Source organism: Gobius niger (assembly GCF_951799975.1).
Source record: "Gobius niger genome assembly, chromosome: 18".
NCBI classification, from domain to species: Eukaryota; Metazoa; Chordata; class Actinopteri; order Gobiiformes; family Gobiidae; genus Gobius; species Gobius niger.
In genome coordinates this window covers 7,618,334-7,634,736 of record NC_136869.1, presented here as the reverse complement: position 1 = coordinate 7,634,736, position 16,403 = coordinate 7,618,334, and the positions used below count along the sequence as shown (strand labels likewise).

Below are 16,403 nucleotides of genomic sequence, written 5' to 3'. Positions count from 1 at the left end.
TTTGCCTGTAGTATCTGGGCGGGCTCTCTCTGATCACTCTGATTTCCCCCATTGACCTAAAACATGCACAATAGGTGAACCCTCCTATAGTGATACTCCTGAACAAACCATCACCTTGGACTTTATTATTTTAAACCTTGTTTTGTTTTCCCCCCAGACACCAGCCCTCTTTACAGCGTCTCCGGTCAGCATGGCGTTCATGTGCAGACAGGCCACTGGGCTGGTCGGCAGCTGCGCCGGCTGGGTCGGCCTCATTGTTGCCACGGCAACCAACGACTGGGTGCGCACGTGCGACTACAGCGTGGTCACGTGCGTGCGCATGGACGAGCTGGGCTCCAGCGGTCTGTGGGCCAAATGCACCATCTCCCCTTCGCTGTACCACTGCACCTCGCTCAGCCAGATCCTCTCGCTCCCAGGTACGGCCACGCCCGACACCGATTACAACGAGTTTAAACGCCTTTTATTCTACGGCAGTACATGAAATATTCCATCACAGCCACAGCAAAATGGCCAGTGTTGCTCACAAGCACATGAGTTCACTGGCAATAGACGATGAGATGGTATTTTATTTTAATTGGAACAAATAGGAGCCTAACGTTATCAATAGCATCTAGTGTTGAATGAAACATGGAAATGCTCATAGGCTAATATTTTGCTCTCACAATGTATTAAACTGTAGTGCAGGGGGAGGCAAGTTTGCGTCATGGAGGCCGATTTTCATCATTCCCAAAACACACAAGGGCCAAACCTCAACATTGCCGCCTAAAGTAAAGAACTATTTTCTGCAAATGCCAATGTTTCAGATCAGTGGTTCTCAGGTGGCTTTGGGACCCACCATTACCCTCAGATGACGAGCCGAGGACCCAAATAAAACTGTAATTTGTCATATATCGTATAAAATATTGTATTTTCCACACAAGTTTTTGTTGAACAAGCAGTAGATTTCCTATTAAGACTGAAATTATGATCAAAAACACCCAATAACCTTCATTTTAACAGACACAGTTGGTGTTTCCATGCAGTTTCAGATGGAAAATATTGAATAAAAGTTCCCTATAGACTCGCGACCCACTGAAAATGGTTCCGTGACCAACTTTTGGGTCCCGACCCACCAGTGGAGAATCACAGTTTAACATTATATATGACTAAGCAGGATGATCTGACAGGACGTTAAAATACTGACACTATTTCTCACATTTTTAGAGTACTTTAACAGATATTCGATCTCTTATTTGCACAATATTCCTCAAAATCATCTTAGGGGCCAGAGGTTCTGTGCTGGAGGGCCGGATTTGGCTGCTGTAGTGTAAGCTGCAAACATTTTATTTAATAATATAATGTTGGTCCCATCTATGCACCAACATCACCTGTTCACAAGCCACGCCCACAACATCTTACCAGTGCCATCAGTTTCTCCTGAAAGGTGCCGTGTCCTCTGTATAAATATTGTAACTCCTGTCTATTAAACTACATGGACAGTCTATTTTTAAGGCTTTTCTGTTTGAACAATACGACGACCACGCCCCAAATAGACCACAGCACCTGAACATAAACCACACAACCTAATAGTTCTGTTTAACACATTGTAGCGTCTGCGGTGCTCAGACCTTCAACTATAGCTTAAGTTCTTACACGTGAACTGCCTCTGCGAGCGATGTACATGAACCAGATGCTGAAGTTGTGAAATGCGCAGATACGACAGATGTGAGAGACATTCCTCCTCACGTCAACTCAAACCCGAGAGATAATGTGCTCCAGACCAACCCTCTGCTCTCTCTCTCTCTGTGTGATGAAAAACACAGAATCTGCAGTTTAAAACTCCCATAAATAATAAATGAGCTATAGTCAAGCCAACAATGTGATAAACAAATAAAAGCTCTGTTTAGATTAGGTTACGAGCCAACAGGGCCAAAGATAAGGACCTCACTTTTACTATTCATTTGTTTTTTCTTCGTTCTTGATTTAAATATTTCGTTTGATCAGTTTTTAGTGATTTTGAAATAGAAAGAATCAAAGATAATGGAGAGATGTTAACATATCACAGTTAGAGCAAAGTATTTTCTATATGCTTCAGAGAACTCTTACGATTTTTATTACAATTATCCAAAAGGAAAACAACACAAATGTTGAACCTGATCATTGAGAGAGTGTCAAACACATTTGGGTCATTATTATCCGTCCACATATAACGAATACAGGACAATACTGTTGAGAATGAATTAATAACAATTAATGAATAACAGTAATAATGAGCTGTGATTTCAAAATGGCGCTGATTTGGTCAAAATCCCTACAGAACTGTAGTTTAATAGAGTTCGGGAAATTCCACAGTTACCATGGAGATCCGCCATCTTTGCAGCTGCTAGCATACATTTCCATTGACTAACATTAGCTAAAACAGTATAAAAAGTGGAGAAAATAGCCTTGAAACAACTCCGTTAGCTGCTGAGCTACATCTAACTCACTGTAGTGTCCAAGTGTTAAGTGTTAAGTGCTTTTTAAAATCTCCATTAGTTTACAATTGCTGCTAATCCCATAATGCTTAGTGATATGACGTCACATTCCCGAACTCTATAAATAATAATGGCTTACACTTGTATTGTGCTTTACGAGCCTGTCTCACAAGTTTGTAGACCGATTTATCATGTGGCTATAATGTGTTGTTTATATCTTGATCTCTTTTTATGTCAGTGCCCTCTGCTGGACACGTGTGGAATTGCTTCCTTTTTTTTGTAGAACATTTATCCTGGAATTTTTATTATTTATCCAGCCACGTACTTTACTAGCATGAGATAAGTACAGTCTTGAGGCACTATTTAGATAAGAGACAGTATTCAGTAGCTGCAGTAGCCTGTGTGTGTGTGTGTGTGTGTGTGTGTGTGTGTGTGTGTGTGTGTGTGTGCGTGCGTGCGTGTGCGTGTGCGTGTGCGTGTGCGTGTGCGTGTGCGTGTGCGTGTGTGTGTGTGTGTGTGTGTGCGTGTGTGTGTGTGTGTGTGTGCATTCTTGACTGAAGGGCTTACACTGTCCAGATGTGTGATAAACCCAGTGCCTCCCTTGAGTCTGTTACTCTCAATAATTCATGTTTATGATTCCAAATGTGGGCACATGTGGTCTGTTTCTTCCCGTGTTTGCAAGAGCATCCTATAGCGACAGAGTTTCAGTCCAAGAGGTGCTACTTTACCTAAACTTTTCGTCTCCGAGTCGTGGGCCAAACACGGGGATGTCAAGCGTGAAACACATAGAACAGCAAAGAAGAGCCTAATAGTTACTTTATTTTATTTTTCGGTAGCCTTTACATTTGTATTTGATTCTGTCTATGCAAATAACATGCTACATTTAAACAAATGTTAACTATGGCAAAAGCCTAGTTTTAGTAGAACAAAATCAACTATTGTAGCTATAAAGTGCAAAATGTAAACAACAACACCTGTATCAGCTGTGCTTACAGTGACTATACCTCATTCATTTGTTAACTCAAAGAAAATGCCACATTAGATCATGTTTAAAGTGTCAGTTCAGCATAATTTTTTTATAACTCATTTTTAACATGTGCCTTTGTTGATGTCAACAACCTTTGCAATAAAAGTTGGAAAAATGGGAAAGTTGATGCTATTACTCTGTGATTGATACCAAGATTGCGAAAGGAGTGAAACAGCGCCCCCAATTTGACGCTGGTGGCCAAAAAGTGTACTGCATCCATATTTACCATTGAGACATTTCTAAGTAATTGTAGTCCAATCAATCGAACCAACATTTTTGTGGGGAAACTTTGGTATTCATGTCTAAAAAAAAATCCAGTGGAATTAAAGTAACTGGATGTTTTATCTCTCATTTGTGTTCGCCCAGTTTTGAATCTTGTTGGACACAGTAGATTTGGAAGAAGCTACATGATTTGTGGTGAAAAATGTGAAGAAATCCAGCTGGTTTGATTGTTTTAATGACTGTTATAAAATGGATAGTTATTTTTTGCCTGATTGTTGTGAATGGTCTCAGTATCATCCCTGCACAATAACCGTCCATTGTCCAGGGTAAACCCCACCTCTCGATCCCCCAAAGAAACAGGGATAGGCTCGAGCCGCCTACACCAATTTACACAAAATGTATCTTTATATCATGCCTTGCCCTTTGAATTGTTTTCAGATTGTGAGCTGTGATGATGTGTCTCTCTCTCTCATGGGGGCGGAAACAAAGATTCCTATATCAGTTGTTTTATGTGAGTCACGTGACCAGAACACCACCCGCGGCCATTTTGTATAAATTATGTCAAACTGAACCTGACTTGAAATCACAAAGCTGCTCATCAGTATTTTTTGCTGTCACAGAGAGGCAACAAGAATTACAACAACTACGGGGTACTGGATAAAAAGCAGCGACACCTTAAAGGGGGGGTGTTATGCAAAATCGACTTTTTCAAGCTTTACATCATGTTATTATGTCACTCCCTCATTAAAAACATGCCTGAAGTGTTGCCTTGGCACATTCACGTATTTTTGAGTAATCTGTAAAAACTCTGATGGCGGCCATTTTAGGGATAGGTTTGCCTGAGTCCTCCTAGGAACGCCCCCACCTCCTGGAGACGCCTCCGAGCTTTCGTCACCAGCCGAGTAACCAACCACTGCTCCTCAGCAGAACCCCCTCCCCACTGATGCCACAGACAGCGTGTGGAGGGGGCGTGGTGGAAAGGGTCAGAGGTTCTTAAAGAGACAGAGGCCTATTTCAAGACATTCACTACAGCCATTTTGAGAGAGACATTTTATACAAGGCAGTTATTCTAATTTACTGCATTTACAGACCAACAGAAGGTTTCGTCATCATTGTAGTGTGATATAGACTGGTGCTATGTGACCCCTATGTGATACCCCCTCTTTTAATCATAAACATAGTTATAATTTCAAAGGTATTTGCCTAAAATGTTAAACAACGATTAGCAACTGTGATTAGCTTACAGGTCTAACATAGTTCGGGAAACTCCACAGTTACCATGGAGATCGGCCATTTTTGCAGCTGTTAGCATCCATTTCCATTGAGAAAAAAGCCGTGGAACAGCTCCGTTAGCTGCTGAGTTACTGCTGGTAAATACATCTAACTCACTGTGGTGTCCAAGTGTTTTAATGTGAACAATAACTCCAGTATTTTAACTTTTAAAATCTCCATTAGTTTACAATTGCTGCTAATCCCATAATGCTTAGCGATATGACGTCACATTCCCGAACTCTATGTGTCGCTTTATTATATATATGTTATTGTTCACATTAAAACACTTGGACACCACAGTGTGTTAGATGTATTTACTAGCAGTAACTCAGCAGCTAGCGGCTATTTTCTCCACTTTTTATACTGTTTTTAGCTAATGTTAGTCAATGGAAATGTATGCTTAAGCTGCAAAGATGGCGGATCTCCATGGTAACTGTGGAATTTCCCAAACTGTATTGGGAGGAGGCCTCATGGAAGACCTAAGACAAGTGCTGCCAGGGGCGGACTGGGACTGAAAAACAGCCCTGGACTCTGACCAGCCTGGCCCAAATTAGCGTAATTGTGACACTTCCACAAATACATATTTTAACCTCTCACCACCCGCCTAAACCAAATGCATTCTGTCCTCTTTTGGCTGAGACCCACAAAACTGACCTTTTTCCTCACGTTGTTGCTTTGTTGTGTCACCTTTTGTATGTTTTTTTTTCTTTTTTTCCATTTTTGTCACATTTTTGTTGATTTTTTTGTCACATTTTTGTTGATTTTTTGTCACATTTTTGTTGAGTTTTTGTCACTTTTTTGTTGAGTTTTTGTTGAATTTCTGTTGAATTTTTGTCACATTTTTGGTGCTTTTTTCCCAAGAATCTTTTGACCTTGTGGTACGCCATACTCCACGGAATTCCTTTTAGATTCATGTTTGAGGATGGCTATGACTGTATGATCTTTGTACCAAGCACAATTGTTGTCTCACTGTGTTTTTTTTGTTTTGTTTTTGCTTTATTATGTGTGGACTCCTGCTGCATAATAATTTCCTTCGGGACATTAATAAAGTTGAACCTTGAACCTTGAACCTTGTTTTTTTATACTGGGCTTTAACCAAATCTAAAAGCTTCTCGACTGGAGATCAACAATGTAACGCCTCATTTGAAAGCTAACACCTACAAAAGTGATGGAAACTTTTTGTCACGTCGCCACATTTTTGTCATATTTTTGTTGTTTTTTAAATTATTTTTTCTATCATTTTTTTCTCATGTTTTCATCCTCTTTTCCTCGATATTTTGATGCTTTTCTTTTTAGCTTTTAGATTTGGGTAAAGCTCGGTTGAGGCGGGACCGGTGGCCCTAGAGCCAGTGGCCCTTCTGTGCTCTTCCAGAATGGACATATGGCCAGTCCGCCCCTGAGTGCTGCCTCTAGTTTGCTAGAAAACAACTAAAGAGAGTGTTTTATTCCTATAACAAACTTCCTACCCTTCCTGTACGGCACATTACCATCTGTATCTATCATTTATATTACCCTCAAGGCCCATTGTTTCACTGTTTATCCAACCAAAGCAACAAAAACACTTACAAAACAAAATGGTAAAATTAGTATGAAAAGCCAGAGTATTTCGGATCCAGCTGACTCTCTTGCGTCGTACGTTGCAGCCTACATCCAGACGTCCCGCGCCCTGATGATCTCGGCCTGCCTGCTGGGGCTCCCTGCGCTGCTGCTGGTGCTGATGGCCATGCCCTGTGTGCGGCTGCAGAACGACACCTCCACCAACAAACTGAACCGCTCACGCATCGGGGGAGCGCTCTACCTCGTCATGGGTAAGACCTGCAGGGACCCGGGACAGACCTTTAAGTGAGGCCAGATGTCGGGGTAGTTTCACAGTCAAATTGCACTTCCATACATCATCATGGTTGAGGTTTTTATTAATAGTTTTGGATTAACAGAACATTGGGGTCATCTTTATCTTTCCGTGTGTTTTTCCTGATATTGTTGTGAACGACAGCTACGTCTCTTGCTAAAGTTTCCCCGAGAAAGCAGTTTTCACTCTGCCACACCTGGTTCATGGTATTGTCCTCTTTCCTGTGAGATGTGACTGATACTTCCTGTCTCAGGAGCGGCATCAAATAAGACTGCGTTTAAGTTTGTTCTTGGAATAATCACACCACATCATTGTCCTACTGTCAGTCCTTTTACAGTTTGACATTTGCATTTGTTCACTCCTCAGCAGGGGCACATCCAAACATCTCTCATAATTCATTTTCTTGCAGTGGAGTAAATTTTCCTCACAATAGATCTACATTGTTAATGCAGCATTAGTATTCGTGAAATAAAACCACACCGCTTGTGCTGTTGTGTGTCTGAATAGACCCTTTCACTGCTGACATCATCAGTGACGTCATCTGGAGGCAGGAAGTGATCAAGAGAAACAAGATTAAACTAAAACTAGTGATTACAAGTGTAAAACTACAACTAAAAAATGTGGTCCTGTTGTGACTTAAGGTGCAAGAACAAGAGGAATGACATTTGAGACGATAAAATAAGGTTTATCTGATATTTCCAAAAACAGTTTGACATTTGTCTATCGTTACTATGACAACAGCTACAATGGAAATAGATGGGAATCTCACTTCCTGCCTCCAGCTAAACAACACAGACAGCCGGGATGTGAAGAGCTAGAAACATATTAGGGCTGCAGCTAACGATTATATGGTAATCGATTAATCGTTTGGCTATGATTGGTGTATGAAATTTTTTTTTTTGCATTTTTTTTATCACATAAAGCTAAAGTGGATGGAGGAAACTTAAAGTGAGTGTTTGTTGGAGGCTTTTGCCGCTGATTCTGCTTCTGATTGGATGAGACACAGACAGATATTTATGAAATGTTCAATGTACAAAACATTACAGACCCGAATTTTAAAAACAAAGTAGGTTTTCATAAAAAACACACAATTTTCATGTCATTTTGACTATTTGAGTCTGTGTTAACTACAAAACGATATATTGACTACTAAAACAGTTAACACTATCTCAATAATCCTAAAAACATACGTGAGCAGAGATTTTACTGAACTGTCTCTGACTTTCATGGTTGGAAAATGAGGTATTTCAATTCAGTTCAGTTCTTATTATTATTATTTTTTTTACCTTTATTTAACCAGGAAAGTCCCACTGAGATTAGGAATCTCTTTCTCAGGGGAGTCCTGGCCCCAGAGAAGAACCTATTGTACATGTTTTTAGTGGTAGGGGAAACTGGAGTACCCGGAGGAAACTTATGCAAACACAGGGAGAACATGCAAACCCCACACAGACAAAATGACTTAAAAATGCTTCAATCATCAGAATTTATCCTTATTTTAAGCAGGTTTTGATAACTTTTTGCCAATAGAACAAGAATGATTTTTGCCTTATTTTGTGTTATTTTAAAGTGATAGTCTGGAGTTTGTCAGGAATAAAGAGAGAGAGCTCTCTTTTTTGAAAAAAACGGCTCAAGCTCCCGCCCCCTCCCCTCCTGATTTGCCGGGGAAGCCACGCCTGTTTTCCCGTGCACGCGCGAGGTTCAATGGGCCAAGAAGTGACGAGGAGAGACATTACGGTGACAGTGTCAACAATGGAGTTTTCCAAGGTAACAATACATTTTATGTTAGAAAATCGTTGTGTTTTTTGACGGGGATAACACGTTTATGCAGCTAACTTTGTACGGAAATGTCAAATAAACTCGTTTGGCATGGTTTATAGCATGCCACATTGTGTTTACTTCTTTGATATGCTAACAGCTAGCGTACGATTTATTGTCCTCTCGTCTTTTTGGTGTGTGTTAGACCACTTCAGATTTAGGCCATATTGCTTTTGTTTTTCTAATTATTTTATCTTTCATCTTCTGCAAAGCTCTGTAATGGGAGGATCCTCCGATGATGAATAAACCCCACCTGCAGCATCAAGCAGACCATCTCCAAAAGCATCTGTGGCCAGGGTCGTGGAAGCATGCTGGAGACCCAGCTTTAGACCTTAGTGAAGAGGATTTAGCCCCTGGTTATAATCAGAGGCTACACTTCGAACGTGTAAGTCCCTTCAGAAGTCTGTGTAACTATTTACAGCAATTGTAATAAAAAGTGTTAGTATAACAAAACTACTCTTTCTTTTGGTGTGCACATACAGAATATGACTCTGGAGGTCAGGACGGTGGACAAAGACCCTGATGTCATCATCTCTCACTCTGCACCTCCTGGACACACCCCGGTGCAGAAATGCCCACTGATATTGAAAAAAACATGCTGCTGTAGCCTCCAGAGAACTGTGTATCTAAAGTGTCACATGTAGAGACTAAATCAGACAAACTGATCCTAGTGGGCCCTACATTGGATTTATACCACATGTTGAGTGTAATTAACATTTCAGTTGAAGTCAGTTTGCTTTGTTTTCATGAGAATAAAGAATGCAATGTAATACAGTTTGTAATTTCAAAGCACACACAGCTAACACATTACCTAAAAAAAAAACATGCAAAGAAATACCATCTCATAACTAGTCAGGGAAACATTTGGTTACACATAGAATCAAACAATGGTCAAATATTTTTCAACAACAACTATTTATTTACTTATATATAAAAAAAAACATCATGATGTTATTTCTGTGGCAATTGTTGACCTGTAAAAAACAAGGATAATGTTATGGATACATAGACATATGCAATTTCTATAGTCAATCTTGTGAGAAGAATAAATGAGTCCATACCATCTCCTTATGTGCTGGTGTTGGAGTAACTCCTGGGTTGTTGGGTCAGAGACATTTTACAGCAAACCCAGTTGTCTGAGGATCTCACTTTTGCACGGCGTGCAGCAACAATCATTGTCTGGAGCTCTAGAATATATGAATTGTCCTTCTCAACCTTCACTGTATAAATCCTGCAGCACCTGGACTTTTTATTGAATACTTTCCGGTATCTGTAATAGGGACAAAATAATGCTAAAAAAGTAAATCGTAGAAAAGCAATGAAGATACAAATTTTACAAAATGTGTACATACTGTATGCAATTACACATCCATCAGTATTCCTCTTTGCAGATCTGTGTACACGGTGAGGGCTGAGAGTTGCATTCTTGTATCCATAATAAGCAGGTCATAACTGAATCTTTTGCGGGCGTACATAAGATGACTGTGCAATGTCTCCAGGCGTGCTGTTGATCTACAAAAAATAATGCATACTTTGAAGCTTCTATAATTTACATTTAAAAAGAAATTGTAAATACAATACCTAAACTTCACATACTTTGGTACTTCTTTGAACCAACGTTCTTTCAGAATGACCTCACGCCGTTGAACCTTTCACTGTTCACTCGTTCACTTTGCAGTGCGTTGCGTTCATGCAGCGGAACCAGAAATGATCACAGATGTCTTAGTTCACTGTAGTGCTGTGAAACATCCCTTTTGCTGACCAGCCTACACAGAACAGAGACAAAAATCAAATACATGTACAGTATGATGCACAATAAGCATCTTTTACAAAGCTCACAATTTTACTTACTGCATGGAACTTTTTTACAAAGTTCTTAGTCCCAGCCACATCATGTGTGCTCCACTGTCTTTGTGTGTGCCATTTCCTATGTCAGGATTATAAAATTAAAATTATAACTGCTTTAGATGTGTCCAATTATAAGTTTCATAACAAACAAACAATGACACTGAAAAGAGCAGAAATGTGTGAGTGGGCATCAGTACTCACTTCTGTAATGTTGACCTCTGCCTCCTGCTCACGTATGTGCTGAAGGTCATTCAGGTCTGTTTTCCTTCTCAGAGAGGCCTCTGAACACAGTGTGAAAAATGAGTATTATGTACAAAGGTTTACATGTTCTGTTGCGTGTCTATATCTGCATGTATTTATGTGGAACAGGACTGGATTGGTTTAAACTTGTTTTTGTAAACACAAGCTCAAATCCTCACAGTGTGGCTGTTCTCCTCCTCAGGAATACCAAGTGATGGTAAACTAAACAAAAAACAAAAACATTATTTTCATTTCAGTGTCAATGTACAGTGTGACAACTTTACAGATACCAAACATTTTTTACTTACTCTCCGGTTCTTGAAGTAGAAGCTTCCTCTTGCTCCAAGATGTTCACACCCTCTTCAAAATCATTATCTCTACAAAAACAGGATAGTGCCAGTTTATGAATTATTTCCTACACTGACACTCAACCCATTGATGGTTGTTTTGTGGTGTTTGGGTGTCTGTTTTTCCATAGCATCAGCAAGGCTTACCTATTTTTAGTAAGTAATGCACACCATTTGATTAGACTATTATCCTCAACCCACTACAGTTCACGCGTCTATACTTTGTTTCTGTGGTGATTTTTGGAATTTCAATGCACATTTTTGTCTGCGCCCTTTACACACTGTCGTGTTGTGAGATAATCTCATTCACCCCCAAACATTCTTACCTCTCAGAGAAGTCCCGGACTTGATAGTGCTGACACAGCAATATGAGCAGGAAATAGTGGTTGTTTTTTTATATTTTGGAGTAGATATTGGAACTCCTGATCCGGTTTGGTAACTGGAAACATAAAGTTATGTATATTTACACAAAATGTAGCAACAACATTGTGCAAGTCTAATACAATTCTTACAGACTAAGCTATATTTTTAATCACATTTTCTTCAATAACGCACGTAGCCCACTGGCCCTCATTTATTTATCGTACAATAAAGTTCAGATGCTAGCACTATATTTAGGTTTTGACATTACATATACTGCGTGTCTGCACGTCTCCAAATCTCAATGCTACATTTGATGTAACGCCAGTTTGCACAGAAATATACATGGTCAATTCACGTGCATGTAAAGCAGTGAAAACATCGCGGTGACCAGTGTCAGTGTTTACAGTAGGCTAACCTATAGCTTTATAACGCCATGCAAACAGGTCATAGTTAGCTAGCGTATTAGCGCTTAGCATATGCAAAAATCCCTAATCATGACGGACTAAATTCAACTAATTATCGTCATGAAAACTTCAAAATGTCATGCATTTACCTGTAGAAACTTTGCCATCTCTCTTCCTCCGTGCTGAAGTTGGGCTCACGTAGCTCCGTCCATCTGTTGTACAACTCTACGATATAAATTCCACATCTGTCTTGCCCTCGTTTTCCTGCTAGTTTAGAAGATGGACTTTTGAAGTGTTTACATTTCTAAAGAGAAGGAGCAGGCAGTCGTAGCTTCTAGCTGTTGTTGTCCAGAGCGGCGCTCGGGCGCAATGGCGGATCCAGGTACGAGAAACACTCTCTGCGCGTGCTCAGTTCTCGGGCGCGAGCCTGCAGCGCGCATGAAGTGTCAATCATCGTCTTGCTCGCATTTTATTGGTCTACGCGATCGGCGAACGGGCTCTTGAGTAGTTGCTGAGATCAGGGAAGGAGGGACTTAAAAAATATATAATAATATATATTTGTACTCACTATATATCAAAGTTTAAGGCCAGGAGGTCAATTTTGTGCATTTCTTAAAAAATGTAAAACATTTAGACATCCAGACTATCACTTTAAGCGCTCAAGTTAATTTCTCTTTTTTTTAATATAATCTTATCTTATTTCAAGACAATCAAAACCTCAAAATCAACATTAATTTAAATATTGAATCTGTCTGTGTTTCTCTCTCCTCAGCTTTACTCGGCATCATCTCCACGGTCTGGTTTCCCATCGGGGCCCACAGCGCCGAGGGCCTCATGTCCTTCGGGTTCTCGCTGTACGCCGGTTGGGTCGGGGCCGGGCTGTGCCTCCTGGGCGGGGTCATCATCCTCTGTTGCTACGGCAGCGACCCCTCCCTGCCCAGCCGCGACACGAGCTTCTACTACTCCAGGTCCCGCGGCGTCGCCATCCCGTCCGACCAGCCGGCCAACCAGCCGGCCAACCACGCCAAGAGCGCGCTCGTGTGAAGCCGGCGCCAAACTAACGCCACGGAGTTTAGATTTAGATGCTTTCTTTAGCAGAGGTGGTCAGCAACAAAGTACATCTACTACAGTACAGTACTACGTAAGGTCTTTGAGCATCTGTACTTTACTTGTATTACTTTCACTACATTTAAAAGCTGAATATAATACTTTCTTCTCCTCTACATTTCTTTAAAAGCTACAGCTGTCCCATTTTAAAGGAACAGGCCACCATTTTTCCATACTGTGATATGTTCTTACCTGAGCTTAGACGGGTTGATACGTACCTGTCTGGTCTTTGTGCCCGTGGAAGAGCTTGTTCGCTTCTAACTTCACCCCCGTTTGGAGCTATAGGAATACATTGGGAGAGGCCAAATGCTAACAACATCTTTGGTCATTTTGCGTGACTGAGAGCACACACAAAGACCAGACAGGTACACATCAACTCGTCTAAGCTCAGGTAAGAACATATCTCAGTATGGAAAAACGGTGGCCTGTTCCTTTAATCTCTTACCCCCTGCCTTAAAGGGATATTTCAGGATTTTTGACATAGGGCCTCATTTCCTAGTTATTCCTAGATATAAATGTCTGTGTCGATAGAATAATTTTTGGAATATAACTGACTAGCTTATACAACCAGGAAGATGATGCTGCTCAAATATAAGTTCTTTTAAATGCAAAATCGACACAGACATTTATATGGTTAGTCTGGTGTTATAAGTGATTTGCTTCAGGTGCTCTGTGGTGCGGGTTAGACTGTTTTTAATGCAGGCTAGCTGATACCATAGACATGCACTAGCCTTGCATTAGCCTAGCGCCTCGTAGCTCTTCAAATATAAGAACTGCTTGAATTACAAAAAAAATATCTCCAGAAATCAGCAACACTCTGGATAACTAGGAAATGAGGCCCTATGTCAGAAATCCTGAAATATCCCTTTAACCGAGTCCATTTTCTCCAGTCCAAAGTTTGTCCCCGTCGTGTTGCCGTACAGAGCCTGAATTTGTTCGCGATATCTGTGATTTTGAAGCTGTTATTTTTCTGACACTTAAATGAACGGACTTGCACTTTCAACTTTGAATACGTATTTTCTACATCGTATACTTCAGTACTTTCACTTAATGATTTGCCTGAGGACCTTTTACATGGAGTAATATTTGACCAGTAGTGTCTGTACTTTTACTTAAACCACCTCTTTCTTTAGTCATTTCCCCCCATTGTTAATACTTTTATATTCTAACCACTATATATTGTTCATTTTCCCCCCATTGTACAATTGTTTTACCTGGTTTTGTTGTTTGTTTTGTATCACAAATAAAAAGGTGAAATACTCACAGCTCATTTATTAACATCACACGTCCCATTTGCAACACATTTTGGTAAACACAGCATTCAACACACCTTTCAATCCAAACTGAATCAGTGCTTTATGTACAATACGTTCAGTTGAGTCCAGTTTTAATAAATAGTATTGTAGTTTTGTTTAAAAAGGAGCAACATGTGAGTGATTGTGATGTCGTCACGTTGGTGCTGTGGGAGGCAAGTTTAATGAATTAACCTGTTATCTGCCACCTTAGGGTTTAGGGTTAGAGTTATTTTCTCCAATTATGCATTTCCAAATCTCAAAGTGTTTTGACCAGAGAGCTAACAGCATATTCACCTTCTTCTGGAAGTTCGTGTGGGCGTTGCCATTAAATGTGCCCGCCCCTTCACTCGTATTAGTTTACATAGGGCTGTGGAGAAGTCAGTTACTACACGAATACAAAGCTGTTTTCACTCAACATCAGATTTCAGCGGTGAACGTTTTCCCTCGTTCTCCGCTTAATCAGCCAGACTTTTACTGAAAAAGTCAATACAATGAAAGTGGGCGGGGCGGAATGAGGTGAATACACCAGTGTGATGCTTTATTTGAAAGCTGAGACCTTCTAGTTTCTAAAAATATGTGTAGGATCTGTGTGAGTGAAACACAACTTGCATTACAGGAACAAGCTAGACAAAGTGCTCAGGAAGTCAACAAAATGACTTTTTTGGGGGGGAAGGTGCTCTTTGGTGTTTGGGGAACAAAAGAAAAACCAAAAACCAAAGCACTCCTCCCACATCTTTATTCTCTATTTACATTTAAAAGCCTTTATTGTGCTGGGCTGATGAATCTTGAAATGTTTAAAACAGAAACCAGCATTATGTTTTAAAGATTTTAAGATTCATCAGCCCAGGCTTTTTAAATGTATTTTTAAATGTGCCTTGTTTTTTTGTGAAAACTTGCAATACATTTGCCATTCCAAACCAGGGCCCGACCGATATATCGGGCTGATATTTGGGTATTTTCAATATCGGCTATCGGACAACCGATATCTCCGGAACCGAAAGTGATAGAGACTTCTCTTTTTTTGCACTTTTAAATGAGCCCTTCCACAAGTGAGGCCTCAGGGAGCAGAGAAACATCGCGGTGAAAAACTGTCACGTTTGTCCACCAATTTTATGTATTTTATGTTGTAGACTTTTGTGTACACTGTATAGTTTCGGAAACCAAAAGAGCCTTGGTGTTTTTTGTTAAAGAATCTACAAATTTTTGGTTTTGGTTTTCAAATCAGCTCCCTCTGAAGTACCTAATAAACAAAAACATACAGCGCCCCCTGCTGTCACAGTTCAACACTGACATGTTTAGAAGCTTCGCACACAGGATTAGACCAGACCAAAGTATCGTTGATGCTTATCTGCATCAGCCAATCGAAATCCCAAATAACCTGCACTGGCCTTAAAAAGACCCCACATTGTTCGACCTCTACTAGATACATTTCTATGATTGAAACCTTTACCATATAATAAATGTTTATGACTATTTGAGATATTAAAAAAGACCCCAAAAATCCATTTCGGTCAGGCCCTATTCCTCACCCTAATCATAACCCCTGATCAGGCGGCAAGTAACAGGTCAAATCAATCATAATCGCTCTATGATAGACAAAAACAATGTTCACAAACAGGTGCTCTGTGCTGTAATAGATCAGTAACATAAAAACGCATTACAGGCCTGTTTGCATCAGCCGTTCGTCTCCCACTAAAACATCTGCCGTGTTTCTTTCGATATCTTCGCTTTTGTCCAAGGCTTTGTGTGAGGACGTAAAGTGGAAGTGGGCGTTTGGGCCTGTGCCAGATTCAACATATGAAACCAAACTATTTATTAAAGCAGGACATTTTTAAGGCAGGGCTTGGGTTGGGGGTCACTTGAGAATCATTCACTAGAGGAAAGTTTAGGACGTGGAGCGACACTCTCCCCCAGCCAGACCCTCCTGAATAATCCTAAAGGAAATGACAAGGTTAAGGTGGAATATATCATGTTTCGGTAATGCATGGTTGTTGCAATCAATTTGAAATTCAACACATTTCTACAAAGGTTATTCCCTTGCAGTTCACTGGGCCTCAGTCCGGGCTGAACCTCCCAACCGTGGCCCAAAGTTGAGCCATTCTTTCAAGAAATCCCAGTGTTGTTCATCATATGTGTTTAACATGGTGCCTGGAAGGGAATT

The 16,403-nt window shown here is 40.4% G+C and overlaps 1 protein-coding gene across 1 annotated transcript; it reads left to right on the top strand.

Moving 5' to 3' along the window:
* cldn11b (claudin 11b) lies at positions 1–12,884 on the top strand (the record flags this gene model as incomplete). Its single annotated transcript, XM_079576140.1, has 3 exons — positions 1–416; positions 6,618–6,782; positions 12,613–12,884. Exons 1-3 carry the CDS (start codon positions 191–193, stop codon positions 12,882–12,884), a joined length of 663 nt encoding a protein of 220 aa, XP_079432266.1. The 5' UTR covers positions 1–190.
* Positions 12,885–16,403: the final 3,519 nt, after the last annotated feature.